A 17978-nucleotide genomic window follows, 5' to 3' on the forward strand; every position below is an offset into this window, starting at 1 on the left:
GTGGAAACTGGACTATTGCCCTTTGGCCCAAAGAAGGACAAGTTGTTGGTGGCACGTTCACACGCACAACACATCAGAAATCACAGTTTTTTCTTGAAATATTATCTCAAGAGATTAAAAATGATTTCAGGATACTGCATTTTCCAAGGTTGAAACTGTCTTTAAGAGTTGCTATGTTGGGTTATGGGTTAAGCAATACCAAAGGAGAAAATGTTGGGAGTTCTCTTGTATCTCTGTCTCATGATGAGACAACTGTCATTTTCCTCAAACAGGAAAAAACTGTATGAACAATCCAGTGAAATTTGTCACATTTTCTTAGTGTCACGTTAGGCACAGTAACTAACCGATTAGGCATCACTTGGATTTTTCCAGCTTCGTCTGTTTTTCTCTTCATTTACGCTTCACCCAAAATCATCTCTAGAGTTTCAGTAATCTTGTGAACTTTATTCATTTGCCACAAATAATACACATTTTCTTTATTATTGCGTCGATTGTCACACGAGCTTCATATTCATACTACCCAAGACACTTTTTTTTATCTTTTACTGTATATAAGGCCTGCGCATTACAAGCCACAAACTGTCTACATCTCTGCTTTATGCAGCAGCAAATATACCCGTGATATTTCAGTAACATTGTTGCATATAACCCATATTTACTTGGTTGAATGTGTGATAAGAATAAGTCCCATATGACTTTCAAAAGATTTAATTTTACGTAATGTTTAGATGGAGCCCTTTGATTGGCGAATCACTTTAGTTTTCTTTTATGAGTGTTTTGCTTATGAGTTAACTCTTCCTTAATTTTTATGCCAGTCAGCTAATTTAGAAACAGAATTATTTTGTGTTTTTACAAAGTTTATTGTTCATCAGTACTTGCTGCAGCCATTTGAAATATAAACTGAGATTCAGAAGGGCAGTATATATGCTAGAATGAATCCTCTTCACAGATAAGAGAGCTCTAACTGATATTGAGCATTAAACCATTCATGAAGCATGATATGTATATTTCTGACTGAGTAATATTGTACATGCCTTGAAGTAGGTTTAAAATGCCCACAGTTGTGAATGTATATTCACATAAAGAGAAACATAACTTGGGAAACAACAGAGTAGTGAAAGTATTTCATATACATCAACTGATATCTAAGCAATCATTGTTTAAGAATTTGTGTCTAAGTGGGTCATTCATTTGAACATAATAAGAATTTATGCTCTGAATTACACTACTGGCCATTAAATTTGCTACACCAAGAAGAATTGCAGATGATGAATGGGTATTCATTGGACAAATATATTATACTAGAACTGACATGTGATTACATTTTCATGCAATTTGGGTGCATAGATCCTGAGAAATCAGTACCCAGAACAACCACCTCTGGCCGTAATAATGGCCTTGATACACCTGGGCATTGAGTCAAACAGAGCTTGGATGGCGTGTACAGGTACAGCTGCCCATGCAGCTTCAACATGATACCACAGTTCATCAAGAGAAGTGACTGGCGTATTGTGACGAGCCAGTTGTTCGGCCACCATTGACCAGACATTTTCAATTGGTGAGAGATCTGGAGAATGTGCTGGCCTTTCTGTATTTAGAAAGGCCCATATAGGACCTGCAACATGCAGTCGTGCTTTATCCTGCTGAAATGTAGGGTTTCGCAGGGATCGAATGAAGGGTAGAGCCACGGGTCGTAACACATCTGAAATGTAATGTCCACTGTTCAAAGTGCTGTCAATGCGAAAAAGAGGTGACCGAGACGTGTAGCCTATGGCACCCCATACTATCACGATGGCTGATACGCCAGTATGGTAATGATGAATACACACTTCCAATGTGCGTTCACCGCGATGTTGCCAAACACGGATGCGGCCATCATGATGCTGTAAACAGAACCTGGATTCGTCTGAAAAAATGACGTTTTGCCATTCGTCCTTCCAGGTTCGTCGTTGAGTACACCATCACAGGCACTCCTGTCTGTGGTGCAGCGTCAAGGGTAACCGCAGCCATGGTCTCCATGCTGCTGCAAACGTCGTCGAACTTTTCGTGCAGATGGTTGTTGTCTTGCAAACGTCCCCATCTGTTGACTCAGGGATCGAGACATGGCTGCACGAATCGTTACAGCCATGCGGATAAGATGCCTCTCATCTCGACTGCTAGTGATACGAGGCCATTGGGATCCAGCACAGTATTCCGTATTACCCTCCTGAACCCACCGATTCCATATTCTGCTAACAGTCATTGGATCTCGACCAATGCGAGCAGCAATGTCGCGATACCATAAACTGCAATCACGATAAGCTACAATCTGACCTTTATCAAAGTCGGGAACGTGATGGTATGCATTTCTCCTCCTTTCACAAGGCATCACAACAACATTTCGCCAGCCAATGCCGGTGAACTGCTGTTTGTGTATGAGAAATCAGTTGGAAACTTTCCTCATGTCAGCACGTTGTAGATGTCGCCACCAGCGCCAACCTTGTGTGAATGTTCTGAAAAGCTAATCATTTTCATATCACAGCATCTTCTTCCTGTTGGTTAAATTTCACGTCTGTAGCACGTCATCTTCTTGGTGTAGCAATTTTAATGGCCGGTAGTGTATTAAACACTTTATAATAAATTAAATTTTGTTTCTGTATTTTAAAACATTTTTTGGTAGTGGTTTAGGTCAGAATGTATGAAGTTACAAATTCACATGTAGTTACTGCCGAGGATGACAATACAGCCACCTACTCTAATTTTGAGAGTAGTGACCAGGAAACTAGAGAGAAGAATTTGGATAAGGTTTTGTACAAGAACAGAAAAAAATGCTGTGGGTAAGAAGAGTAGAAATGTTAAGTAAAGCAACTAGAATGCTGAAGTGATAATATAACATTTCTTGCTCCTCAAATTAAGTTACTTTTTATCTACAAATACAAATTATTAAGCATAATGCTTCAGTGTTTGTTTGCCAACAGAAATTATATGTTGTGGACTCATTGTTTTATTAGAAAATAGTCATTTTTTTACCTCAAAGGAGTAATGTTCATTAAAGAATTAGACTGTCTTAGTACAGAAAACTCAGTCATCTGTGTTGTGTGTGTTTCATTCATTAGTGACCATCTAATAGTTAGAGTAATTTTGTAATTATTATCCATGTTATTTGTGGAAACTTGTCTGGGTTGTGTGTAATTTAATTTTATTTGCAACTAGAAAATTTATGTAATATTTAGTGCTGCTGTATTAATATGAGTAGATGGGAAATAGTGTTTTGTCACTGTTTCATAACTTTGAACCAGAGACTAACAAAAAGAGAGAAGTAAGCATTTAATATTTTCAAATATAGCCTTCCTTCTGGTGATTGTTATGTGTTACTTATCTTTATTTCACATGCCTAATTTCTACTTAATTGTAACATCAGGTTTTGTAGCATATGTTGGCTACAATTTTGTACAATATATCATGCACAAATTCTTAACACATTATCAAACATTATAAATAAATGTAAAATAATAATAAAAGTGTCATATGCTTCAAGCTATGATTTCTGAAGTAGTAAGGAAAGTTTAAGGAAAGTTTACTTTATTACTGTTCATGCGTTGCTTACCTCACTTATGCATCAGGTTATTTACTGTAGGAAACAGACACTAACTGTCCCAGTTATTCTTTTTTTAATCAGCTGGTACTGAGCAATGTTCAGTATTCCAAAATATTATTTCATTATAGAATACAAGCACTTACTCAAGTTTTATTGATTGGCGACTCCATGTTGTCTTGTGCACTACGACCAGATAACAGGTATACTTGAAAAAAGAGACAGCATTGGTCGTATATTTTTTACTATTGCAAAATCGATTTTCTGTCCCTGAGTGACCATCTTCAGTGCTATATTGTATAACTTAAATTGGGATGCACTGTTGTCACTAAGCTTACGGCTTGTCTATGTGTCTATGTGATTGCCGTAAGCTTAGTGACAACAGTGCATCCCAATTTAAGTTATACAATATAGCACTGAAGATGGTCACTCAGTGACAGAAAATCGATTTTGCAATAGTAAAAAATATACGACCAATGCTGTCTCTTTTTTCAAGTATACTTACTCAAGTATCCAGTAAATTAACAATTTCAAAGAAAACCTTTAACTGTAAGAAACAGTATCCCAGACACTGCTTTATAATAACCCAAGTAATTGTGACTCTGCGTCACATTAAAAATAGAAGCAAAAGAATTCAGACTTCTAACAGAAAACATTTCTTTAATCCTTGTTTCTTTATTTTGCTGTAGATCTCGTGAATATCATAAAATGTCTACTAGCTGATTGGTGCAGATAATAGCTCTCTTCCTCCATATCTTTCCCATTTTCTCATCAACTTACTCTCCGACACACACACACACACACACACACACACACACACACACACACCTACCTTCTAGTACTTGTACTAGTTTTGTAATAATGCACTCTGCATTATAGACATAGATGAACATATGAAGAAAATAGAAGTTTGACATATGATGCACACAATGTGGCTTTACTTTTTTGTTAAATTTAATCTTTTTTTTTTTTTAAGTCTGATGTCTCTCTTCATATTTTATGTCAACAACTTACAAACTATGACACAAATGTATAGAAACATTGAAACACAGTAACAGATTATAAATAATATAAGAAGAGCTGATTGTTTTCAAGTATGATGTATGAAAACATAAATTTATTCCTGTGACATTCAGGACCATTGATACTTCTTAGACAAATACAGTAATACACCAGCTAAAGCTGATTTAGTATTTTAATTTTTTTAGCCCTATATTTGCACTTATACCTATCAGAAATCTGAATTGTAATTTTAACTTCAGGAGCATATCATTGTTTTTGTTGCTCAGATAAGACTTATTTTGATCCATATCTCTTAGATAAATATGCAAATTCTCTTAGGCATTTTAGTTTACATCTCACTTTCATCTTTATTTTATCAATTAGTTTTCCTTCTCTTCTAACAACAGTCTTATGTGTACACAGTCTACAAGCTTTCTTTGTAACTTATGTTGGGGAATTCAACTCTTTACACCAGTTTTGAAAATAATTAATTAGTCCCCTTTATTCTTCTGGTCATTAAAATATGTAGTTCCAGTATTCTGACTTGAGTCACTTTCCTTTCTGTTGTGTCCCATTGTAATGACTGCTAGCTGGTTATGTCTTGTTTCTATTTATCTGATCCTGTTTTTGTGGCATGAACTTAATAACTTGGAGATGCGTGTCAGGGAGTTTGGTATGTGTTGAGCATTTGTAACAGCAGCATTACTGAACATTTGTGCTGCTTTGTTGATGAGCAGTCGTGTATTTCTATGTACATTGTGTTTAGAAATATATTGTTTGAGATAGGCATTTCAACTATTTACAAAATACTTTTGTGTTTATCTTCCTTGACATGTGTTAATGTCTAAAATAAGTATATCCACATTAAGAGTATAGAGCAATTATTAAATTTTTTCCTGCAATATTATTCATAAAGTTTTAAACTTATTACTCTCCATAATGAAGATGGAAATTGCAGGATGAAACAATAAATAATAATGAAGAAATACAACCACTCTCATCTAGCTGAGTTATGCATGGCACGTACACACATGTAACAGCACAAGGATGTTAGTAGCTTTTAGCTTTCACTGCTCTTTTCTTTATTTAAGGGGATGGGTGGATGGACACACACACACACACACACACACACACACACACACACACACACACACACTCTTCACACCCCACAGGTGGTTGGGTTGTTTTCAATTGTCTTAGTGGAAGTGAGCAAACAATGTGTACTGGAACTAGATATGGAGTGGGATGTTGCTCTGCTGCTATATGTGCCTCTGTGCTTCACATCACTCAGCTACAAATGTGTGATTGCCTTTCCTCATTATTCTTTATTATTTTCTGTAAAAATGATCATTTTCTGATGGTCTGTTTTATTTTAATAGCCTGGTGGTTCCCCATATCACACTATACATCAGGTAGACACAAGCCTTGAAGGATCAAGTTATCCTACACTGAAACAAAATCGTTCCAACTCGTGGTCTGATTCACTGGACGATTTTAAGTTTGCTTCTGGAATTGCGGAACATCGAGAACATTGTGATGCTGACAGTGTTAAGTCTATAAAGTAAGTTCAGTGTTCATTTTAGCTCTCTTACTACTTATACCATATTCAGTGTTATTTCATTCTGTCTTCAGAAAATTAAATACATTCAGCATTTTGTGTTTTATTTTAGTTTCTTCTCAGATGCATGCTTAATAATTTGTTGTGTTTAATACCCAGCAATGGAAAATGTTGAATGACATTTAAAAAATTCTATTCTCTCCCTCTCCCTCCCTGTCTCTCTCTCTCTTTCTTTCTCTTTCTCTCATACACTATTTTGAGATAAACCCAGAATACTATCAATTTCTCTTTTTTGATATGGAATCTTCTGTCTGACTATCGACCAATTTGAGTATCCCAGAATATTTCATTTAGTAGGAGACAGTGTAGATCTGCATCAAAAACTTTGTCTAAAGTAAGGAACCCAGCGTCACTCTAGGTACCAGTATATACTGTCTTTGGTTGTCATGAACAAAGAGAGCAAGCTAGTTTTACAGGGTCCGTGCATATGGAACCCACATTTATCTGCACATAGTAGCTGTCTTGTTTCCAAAAATGACATTGGTGACAGATGTTGTCTGCTGAAATACTAATCCAATAATGTGTTGAAGCAGCTGCCAGAATCATTCATAGCATCCTAAGTTCCCTTAAAAGATCGGACAACTCCTTTAGTTGATATGTTAGATAACACCAATGCAAGGAGCCAACTTCCATAGCATTTTGTATATGCACTATCATATATGTAGTCTAGATAAAAGAAAGACCCATTGGAAAAGGCAGTTATGGCCAGTGAAATATTTAGCTTGGCATCAGTAGTATCCTGGTCAAAGGAATACATGCAAGCAGTCCTCAGTAAAGCAGATGCTGCAGAACTATAAGAACTATGGAGGCATACGAAGACACCTGGACAGTGCTCCACCAGTGTATCAACAATTGAAAGGAATATCTACACTTATCCATACAGCAATCTCACGGTGATATATTTGTAATCAAATTTTGTGTTTGTAATTCCCCTTGTTCTCCTAAGCACACATCTTCAACATAAATGTAACTGTAGAAGCATTACCCTTACTACATGTTTGGATTCCCACTTCATCATCAGATGTTCACCCAAAATTATAATTGCATTTACATATCTTCATAATCTTATTTACATTGCATAAAGATACTCTTTCACTTGTAGTCATTAGTCTTTTCTTGAAGTGTACAATTTCTGTTGGACACATACCAAACTCAAGAGCCCTGTTTGTCTGCAAATTGTTAAGCCTTTAAACTGAAAGCTTTTTACCAGCACATGCCTCTGTTTTCTTAATATTTATGGCCAGAAGTTGTTGACCTAAAGAATGAGGCAGAAAAGTGCCAATATCAGTGGCAAGAGGCCTGAAATTATGAACAGGCGCTAGAAAAGAGAAAATCAATGGAAAACATGTTTATCTCTTTCTGAGTAGCAGGAATTGTTGAGCGTACTAGTAATTATGACCTGATTTAAATTTCTTGTGTGCGGTCTTAAGTGTGTCACTTCTCAACAGAACTATTATTCAGTCTTGTGAAAACTTGCAAACAGCTATTTTCATTGTAATTATGCAAACTGTTGCTTATGAAGGCGGTCTGGAAAGTAACTTATGTTTTCATATACTATGGGAGGCAGTGAGGGGACTGGAACAGTTTCACTGACTCACAAGTAGGTCTGTGTCGTCCTTTGAGCTGTGATAGTGAGAAACTTCCATTGCTTCTCATTTGCCTACATAGCCATACAAAATAAGCACTGCAATTGAAAATCCATCCAGATATGACATCCATTCTGTAGTAAAGGAAACCTCACAGCTATTGATATCCAATATCAAATTTGTGTTGTATACACACCAGTGTGTGTGTCAGTGGTATCAGTTGTTTAATAGTGATAGGCTTAAAATTCAGGTAGATGACAGAAGTGGTCATCTGTCAGTTGTCAGCAACGAACTTGTACAAAGGTTGATGGTAAAAGTAATGAAAATCATTATTTCACCTACATCAGCTGTTGGACAACATTCTCTAGATTTCTTGGCTCTTTTGCACAAGACTGTGAGTGAACAGTGAAGATCTCTTGACAACTAGCATTGTATTTTTGTGCAACAATTCTTGATCACTCTGTCAAACAAATACAAGAATTCTTAGGTCAGTTCAAATAGGACATTTTTGAAAATCCACTTACACCTCAGACTTGACTCCAAGTCATTTCCAACTCTTCGTGCACAGAAAAAATGTCTTGGCTCCAAACGCTTGATGACTCCAATGAAGAACTTCAAGAATCTGTCAACAGCTGGCTGCAATGTTAGGTGCCAGAATTTTGTGCAAAGCCTTATCAACATGATAAATACTCAAATCTAAATGGTGGTAATATAAAGACGTAATAGAAAGCTGAAGTTTTAAGATTTTTGTAATAAATTTTCTTTTACTTTTATTTGACAATGCTATGAAAAGGATAGATTGCTACTCACCAGATAGCCGAGATATTGAGTGACAAACATGCGAAATAAAAAGGCTACTTTAGACTTGAAGAGGAGGCTGGGGCAAAGGGGGGCGAGTAGAGAGTGGGAAATTGATAATTAAGTGCTTCAAATACTAACAAAGAGATAGAGGGGCTGGCCAGTACTTACCTCAGCTCAGTACAGCCGATCGATACACATAAAACAGAACTGAAAATTTACATTCCTAGCTTTCGGAACTTTGTTCCTTCATCAGGGAGGAGAGAGGGGAAAAAAGGGAAGAAGGGAAAGTGGATTCAGTTACTCACAACCCTGGTTATGAAGCAATGGTCCAGCTATTTCTTGGCCAAAGTTTGCTGATGGCTATTCGTGTGAACATACAGCTTGTTGGTTGTTATGCCCTTACAGAATGAAGCACAGTGGTTGCAGCTTAGCTTGTAGATCACATTACTGCTTCCACAGGTAGCCCTGCCTTTGATGGCATAGGCGATGCTTGTGACCAGACTGGAGTAGGTAGTAGCACTTTTCAGATGAATTTTTTCAATATATCTCAACGTATTTTTTCACACATATTTCTCTGTTATTTATGTATTTTTACACACTTTATCCCCCACCATGGACCTCTGCTCCTTCCATCTGTGCCAATACAGAAAAGTTTCCTTATCATACCCAGGATCCAGTCCCGTATAATGTTCCCTTTCTGCACAGCTCATGGAATTCCCCCAAATAACCTTACCATCAAATTACCTATCTCCAGCTGCAAATGCTTCTTCTGCAATGACCTCCATCTTTTCAGATTCCACCAATCCTTAACCCTCACCAACATAGTCCTGCAAAACCATGTCAATCAGGCCCATACCTCCTTGCAGTACCCCCTTTCCACCCATAAAATCCTCCTACTGTGCAATCCCAAATTCCTGGATCCCATCTCACATATGGAAACTATTGTTCTCCAGGAAATAGGTATTATGCCACATAAAAAAAAGTCCTCTCCAACCTGTTCACTTCCTACTCCACCTTGGACTACCACTGTTCACAACCTCTACAACAACCTCCAAACCTCCCCCTCATCCCCTCACAGCTGAAAAACCCTGCATCGCAGACCTACTACATTAACCTCACCCTCAAAAACTTCCTCCCACCACCACACAGAGACCAGAACCTAAAAAGGCCTGAAACATTTCCTCCGAAAGACGTAGCCCCAAAGAAATATCAGTCCTTTCCAAAAGCCTTACCTTCCATCCCACTCCCAGATTCAATCATGCTGGACTGTTAAAGACCTATCCTTCTCCCAGTCCGTACAGTGGAAACGCTTTTTCACCACCAGCCCTACCAGTCAGACTCAACCAAAGACCAACATAGAACCCTGACTGATGCAGTTCACTCTTCCATCAAGCCTTAATCTGCCCCTACTGATCCCAAATCACTCCTGTTAACATTCCAGAATTTCTTATCCTTGAACCTCACCTCACCATCATTCCCCAAGTCCGTCAACATGCAAGCTGGCTGTACATCTGCAGAAAGAACCACAATCCACCACATAAAATATGATTCCAACCTTATTATCCTACTTCTGACAAAGGTTCCACCATTGGTATTTTGAACTGCAAGGGGTATCTGTCAGAAGGACTCTGCTAGCTGTCAGATTCACCTCGCCCCCCTCCTCACCCCTGCTGCTCATTGTACTCTTACCCTCTACATGGTTCCTAAAGTCCATAAACTCAACATCGAGGATGCCCCATTGTAACCAGTTACTGTGCCTTCACTGAGAGAATGTCTGCTCTCGTAGTACTGTCCCATACATCCTCCCACCGCCATCTACTTCTGTCTGGTCACAAGCATCACCTCTCCCAGCAAAGGCAGGGCTACCTGTGAAACCAGTCATGTGATCTACAAGCTAAGATGCAACCATTATGCTTCATTCTACATGAGCATCACAATCAACAAGGTGTTTGTCCTCGTGAATGGCCACTGACAAACTGTGGCCAAGAAACAGCTGGATGAGCCCATTGTTGAGCACACTTCCCAGTGCAATTTTCTTTGTTTAATAACTGCTTTTGTTCAGCCTGTGCCATCTGGATCCATCCTACCAACACGTTTTTCTGAAGTGCACAGGAGGCAACTCTCTCTGTTATGTATCCTATGTTCCCAAAACCCTCCGTGCCTCAATCTTTGTTAGTCATCGTCCTATCCCCTTCCCAGTTCCGACTCCACACCCTTTTATTCCACAAGAAACCCCCAGTATGCTTACTTCTCGTTTCTATGCCACACTCTTCCCAAACGTCCGTCTAACCTCCCTTCTGCATGTAGCTGCGCTACCCTCTCTCCACTTTGTCCCTGTATGCTCGCACAAACAGCACTTAACCATCTCCCACCTTTACACTGCTCTCCCTCCCCCTCCCTGCCCAAGCCTCCTCCTTTCTCCCACCACCCACGTTACTTCTCCTATCGTGCACAGTTGCTCACAGCCCGCCCCAGCAGCCAGAGATGGGGGTCATGTGTGTGTGTGAGCTACATTTGCCTAAATGTGTGTGTATGTTGCCTATTTCAGAAGACTGCCTTCTGTGCGAAAGCTTTTGTGTTTAGTAGGCTTTTTGTTGTGCCTGTCTGCGACCCAACATGTCTGCTGTCTAGTGAGTAGCAGTCCGTCTTTTTCATAATATTGTCATTATTCCATCCTGGATTTTCCAATATTTTATTTATAGCCTTACTTAGGTTGCTTTTGAATAGCCTTCATACAAAATTTCTATGTTGGATTTTACTGCTTTTGTTAAATAGTGTGAGTTTCTTATACATTGTTGTGTTGTACACATGGTTAAATTGTGTGGTAATGTGTATTTAATATTTTTTGTTCCATGTGAGGTAAGTTATTTCCAATTCTTAGACTATTGCAGTAATATTACTATCTGTATATATTACTGAGGCCATAACTGCACATATGGAAATGTGGAGAATGGACAATAGTAGTGGTAAGGCAGCCATTATGTATTAGGGAAAATGCAGTTCTCTTCTGACACAAACTGAATCTCTCTGTAGTCTTGTATGCCTGGCTGTAAGGTACCTGCCCTGGGCCTAATGAGCTGTAAGGCATGATATAGTTATAACAATATTCTAGTACACTCTCTGATACTAGGTAATAATTCCCTTCTCTTCTTTGGTGTACAAAGCTCTGATAACCCATCTGTGCCTCAGTCTGCACAGTTCAGGATTTAGTTACATCATCATTGATGAATGAACTGCTAAATGGCCAACAGGCATCAACTCTTTGCATTATAGTTGTGGTGTCTGGTCTAGTGGATGGTGGTGGTTGTGGTGGTAGTGGTGGTTGTGCTCACAAATTTGAAGACCAGTTTTACGCTGCTCTTCGTGTTAGTCTATCCTGTGCATATCTGTTGTTCTCTGCATAACTACCGCAACATGCAATGAAACTGCATATTGCATTCAAACCTTGGTCTCCTTGTACAGCTTTTATTCCCCCCCCCCCCCACACACACACACACACACACACACACGTGCGTTCCATTGCCAAATTAACTAGTCTTTGAAACTCTTCAATGTGATGTATCAAACTGTCCCTACTTATAGACAAATTGTGCTGTAAAGTTATTTTCTTCCTAGTTTAAGTTACTGGACCTACTCATCAAATCTACAGAAGTAGCACCATATTTTAAAAGCTTCTACTTTGTTTGTTTCTGAACTGCTTATTGTCCACATTTCACTTCCATGTAAGACTACACTCCAAATGCTTTCAGGGTGCATTTCCTAGCCTTTTAATTTAAATTATGTGTTAACATATTCCTCTTTTCACAAAAACAATTCTGCCAATGTTAGTTAGCTTTTTATACCCCCTTCTTGTCTGCCATTGATAGTTTGTTTGCTACCTAAGCCACAAAACTCATCTGCTACTTTCAGTGTTTCATTTCCTATTCTAATTCCATCAGCATCAGCTGACTTAATTTTACAACATTACATTACCACTGTGCTATTTTTGTTCATGATCATCTTATAATGTCTCATTCAGATGATCTTCCATCTCAGACAGAATTGCAGTGGCATTTTGAATACATAAAGTTTTTATTTCTTCTCCATGATCTTCAACTTGTTTTCCAGATTTCTCCTTCATTTCCTTTACTGCATGCTCTGTGTACACACAGGGGAATAGGCAGCAACCCTACCTCAATCCTTTCTCAACCACTGGCTGTCTTTGATGTTTTCTTAATCATTTGTACTACCATGTTAGTAAAAGTAAATTTGTGTGGCATGACTGGCTGGGAATCCCTCAACCTACCTTTCTTTGATATTTTTAAACTCTTTGCACCACCATACAAGTAAAAGGTAAATTCATGTGGCATGATTGGCTGAGAGCCCTTCAACAGGGACATTCAGCCATCTTTTTACAAGTTCTTTCAATTGGATGCTACTTCAGGGACTTACATGCCCTTAACATATCAGGGAAGGGGATGGTAATTGGTTTGTGGGGCACTCAACAGAGCAGTCATCAGCACCCGTACAAAGTCCCAATTTTTACACAATCCAATCTAGCCACTGTCATGAATGATGTTGATGATGATGATGATGATGATGATGATGATGATATGATGAGGACAACACAAGCACTCAGTCCCCTGGCAGAAAAAATCCCCAACCTGGCCAGGAATCAAACCCAGGACTCTGTGATCCGGAGGCAGCAATGCTAGCCACTAGACCACAAGCTGTGGATCTCAGGGAAAGGGAACCTACAGTTTCATGTGGAATGCAAACCATGTATCATTCGTGGCTTATCTTCACATCACTGAGAGGTGATGGCTAGTCTAAAGGCACAATATCAATTTCACACTGTACGACTAGACATCAAGCCTGACCAACATATTAGTGAAACAGTGTTTGATAAGGATTGCCAGCCTCACATTTAATCATGAAACAATTTGAAAAAGTTATAAATTTGACACCATTGATCACCAAACTAACTGTAACCAGAAAACTTCAAATTTTATTTTGTATTGAATGCAAGATATCCAACTCCAACTGACTTCTCGCAATGTACTCAGCCCTCTCAACAGAGAACAAATTTTTGGATATTAATTCAAAGATTTGAAGGTCAGAAAGCCACACCAAAATCAAACAGTTCAGTTTCTCCAGAAATAAAATGATATATTACCTCTTTAATAAACAATGTTTCTGTTCCCTTATCTTAACCTGCTCAGTCTCCTCTCATATCCTCTATGTAATACTAGGCTGCCACTGAAGGATAAAACCTACTTGGACTAAATTTTTATATACTCAGGATTAAAAGAAACAGCAACTAGTGATGCATATCACTACAAAAAAGTTAGCACCATAAAATCATGCTCGCTTACACTGAAATGACGCTGTTTGTTTACAAAGTTTGTAAAGTGCTGGTAACACTTCATTTCCTGGTCCCATTGTACCAGCCTTTTTCCCTCCATGAGGCTCCAATACTGATTCCTGGATTTTGCAGTTCAGCAAAACTCTTTTAAATATTTTATGCAATTTACCAGATCAGTGCTATGATTGCTGGAAGATTGGCTTGTTTCTCACATACAGGTATTCTCATTGTTTCCGATTTCTCTATTTGTAAACTGATTATCAGAAAAGATAATGTGACATGATAGAAATAACCTCTTAACCTTAGCCAACTAAGTCCTGAACATGAATCTCCGACAGTATTCACTATGAACTGAAAGTTTCACACACCAAGGCTGCCAACAAAAACAGTATCCCCCTTTTGCACACTTTATAACATCATCCAAAAAATCTCTATGGATATTTGGGATCGCCTCAGTTACTATGGTTGTCACTTGCACCATACTTAACGCACGTTTAAATTCTCTCTGTACTGTATCTTTGTGTATCTTTTGTTGAAAAATGCTACTCTGACAGTGTATCTCGAACAACTTGTAAGAGGTATGAAGAAAGTTGAACATGCCAATGGCACAGAGCAAGAGTGGATCTCTTGCACACGGGTCACCTTATCAGCTTTTTTCTGTGCTACTTCACAGTTGCTATTTCTTCTTTTTAGTACAACCATAATCCGCATTGGTATAAGTAAAATTCTGATTGTTATCAACACCAATGAAATTACAACTATCAGGATTTATAAAGATGTGTCCTCAGCATCTCTCCAATGTAGTTGTTTATACATAAAGGTGCTGAAATTCCAAGTGCTTGCTGCTAAAAACATTAAAAAATTAGAAAAGACTATACTTAGCTTTGAGAACTTATCTGCTCTGTTCTAAGTGAGGAAGGAGGGATATATTGGAGAAGATTGGAATGGAGTGGCAGATCATTCATACCCTAGGTTGAGATGGATCCACCTGTTGCGAGAATGAGGAGAGGCAAAGATGAGAATGTTTTGTCAGCTGCTAATATTGTGAAAAAATTATCATAATAATCATGTATTTTCCTTAAAATTGCATGTTGCAAGTTGAATGAAGGATGCTTTACCTTGGATTTCAGAATGCTGGATGAAAAAAATACATTCCTTTATGATATGTACAAGAAGGCATACGCAGAAATTCTTCACAGATGGTGTCTACTTGGTGCAAGAACCCAGGTACTAGGGAACATTCATATTTCAATATGTGTTTTTTTTTTAATTTACTGATAAACACAGTTTAATTGATTGATCACTTATTGTTCACAACAGTGTGCATGCATAGCTGTAGACCCTTAGACTCATAAGAAATATTTTTTTTTCACTGAAACACAATATTGGCTAAACTCATTGTTATGGTACCTCAGTAGCTAACAAACTTCTCCACTTCATAGGAAAAAGAGGACATGCGTAAGTCAGTCAGCTCTCTAAGAGCAAATATTTTGTCAACCACAGTGTTCGACTCTTGAATCTACATGTCTGATAGCCCTTCTGAATGCTTACCATAACTGTTGCTATTCTTGTGACCTAACAAAATTCATTCAAGTTATTACAAATTTGTTCTTTGCAGATAGTTAACTTTTTCATCAAATATTATGTCTTGCACTTCTATTTACTAACAGTCTCTGCTGGGGTAGGTAGTGGGGGTTCAGAAGAGGTGTGAGAGGCAGAGAGGCGGGTGGGTAGCAAGGTAGGAGTAGGGGAGCACGCTGTAATGCTGCGTGTGAAGCCTACAGGGATGTGGCAACACAGAAAGGTGGGCTGCTAGTTGCAGTGTCAGTAGAGCTGCATTTGGGGAGGACAGAAGGCATGTGTGAGGTTAGAGTGGGAGCAGAGATAGAGAACAATGGAGTACAGGGACTAATGAAGGTTGAGGCCAGGGACCTTACAGTAACATGGGATATATTGCAGTGAGAGTTCTCTCCTCCAGAATTCCTCCCAAGGCCAATTCAGAAAAGCGAATGTCGGTGAAAAGGATCCAGACGGCACGGTCTGCGACACAGTGCTCAAAGTCAAATGGTGGCCATTAATGCGGACAGATAGCATGTTGTAGTCATGTCTGTGGAGAATACTGCACAGTGGTTGCAGCTAAGGTGGTAGACTACGTGGTTGCTTTCACAAGTGGTTCTGCCTGTGAGGGTGGTGGAAATGTTTGTGACAGGACTAGAGTAAGTGGTAGTGGGAGGATGTGTGGAATAGGTCTTGAGTATAGGACTTTTATAGGGATATGATTAGATTATATTGAGTTTTCATTCATTGAGCCAAGTATGAGATGATTCTCATGGGTGTAGAACAAATTAGAAAGTATAACACAAAACCTTTTAAATATTATACTCACTACTTTGATCATTTGTCAGGAGATTGCCAAAATAGGTGCATACATTACAATAAATTGGAACAGCTAATATTCGCGGATTTAGTACATTGTCAGACTGAAACATAGCTAAGCACTTCCAGTAAATTTATCATACACAAACTACCTGATCTTGACTTTTGTGACCAACTACTGTCAAAACAGAAATCTGACAGACATTTTTGCTCTTAAGCTGGTCTAACAGCCCCTGTCAAGAGCCATGGGGTCAGAGGTAGGGAGCAAAGTTGAAATCGGAATGGGCTAGGATGCTATGTGGTTGGACAGGCAATGAAGTACTACTGTGGAAGGGGTGGGGAGGATAGTGGAGAGAATATTTCTCATTTCAGGGCGCAATGATAGCTGGCAGAGACAATCGGACATGACAGTCTGCAAGCCCTGCCACAGTGACCCTTTTAAAAATGTTCAGCACAATCTTCAGTCTTGCTTCAAATCCCTCAGTCCATCACAGACTCCCCCCCTCTAAAGATTCCCACTTTCTATACACTTCCGAAAATACATAAACACAACTACCCAGGACACGCCATTATATCTGGATGCTGCACGAGCACGGAGAGACATGCTACTCTTGTTGACCAACACCTGTAGCATATTTCCTGCAACCTGCTCTTCAATATAAAAGACATTAACCATTTTCTCTGCTGACTCCCCACTAGGACTATTGATATTTTGAAAAATCTGGAATTTGATACATCGATATTTTAAAAAATTGTCATTATTGACCCTTGATATATCGACTGCACAATGTAAATATATTGCTGGTTTTAGACTTGTATATGTAAGTATTGATTTATTATTAGATGTTTTGTACATCAACAAGCTAGCAGCCTGCCTATTCCCCGTAGAGCAAGAATTGAAAGAAACACAGTTTATTTAAAAATTTGTTACTTAATAATGGGACTTTGTGCAATTGGAAAGCTTGTATTACAATACTTTTTTTGGTCGACTTGTTGTGTTGTTGATTAAAAATTATCAAGCAATATTTAATTCCAGTTAACCTCTCATACCTTATTTTCTTAATTTGTGATTGGTTACAAGTTTAAATAAACCATTTTTCTTGATGGTGTAGGAAAATTTCATGGTGAAGCTAAACATTGCAGTTTCTGGTGGTAGTGCTGACCACTGCTTACTTCAGCCTTTCCCCTCACACTTCTCCACCTGCTGCAAAGACCAGACTTGTCATGTAGCAGCTGTTTTTGAAAAATGATGATGTGAAGAAATAACATGCTAGTTGCATTAAAAATTGTTTTTTAACACAGCTGGTGTGCCAGTTCTTCAAATCGGAAATCTTGTTATTCCATTCACACACCCACCACCCAGTGCAATTGGACTTCTTCTTTTGTGCAACCTATAGCTGCTTCGCACAGTCAAGGAGAAAGACTGGATGTGATGAGAACTCAAAAAGTAGTAAGACTCTTTCACGCAGTGAAAGTAAAATTATATTTTGATATAATTTCGAAATAACAATTTCAGATATTCACTGAAAATTGTAAAAAAATATGTATAACATAAAATAAAAATGTTGACACTTGATATTGCCATTTTGATATCAACATATCGATAAATTTGGGAAGGAAATATTGCTGACATATATTGATATTTTATCAAGAGCCCTATTCCCCATAGTTCCTGAC

The 17978-nt window shown here is 38.4% G+C and overlaps 1 protein-coding gene across 4 annotated transcripts in view; it reads left to right on the top strand.

The window, feature by feature from the left end:
• LOC126483988 (GATOR complex protein WDR59) overlaps positions 1-17978 on the top strand; it is a 292472-nt gene that overhangs the window by 233852 nt on the left and 40642 nt on the right. For all 4 annotated transcript variants that reach the window (XM_050107289.1, XM_050107291.1, XM_050107292.1 and 1 more), the window contains 2 exons: positions 5956-6137; positions 15056-15152. In XM_050107289.1, the coding sequence (XP_049963246.1) occupies positions 5956-6137; positions 15056-15152 (279 nt within the window). The remainder of the gene's footprint in view (positions 1-5955; positions 6138-15055; positions 15153-17978) is intronic.

The sequence above is a fragment of the Schistocerca serialis genome, chromosome 6 (genome assembly GCF_023864345.2).
Source record: "Schistocerca serialis cubense isolate TAMUIC-IGC-003099 chromosome 6, iqSchSeri2.2, whole genome shotgun sequence".
Classification (NCBI taxonomy): domain Eukaryota; kingdom Metazoa; phylum Arthropoda; class Insecta; order Orthoptera; family Acrididae; genus Schistocerca; species Schistocerca serialis.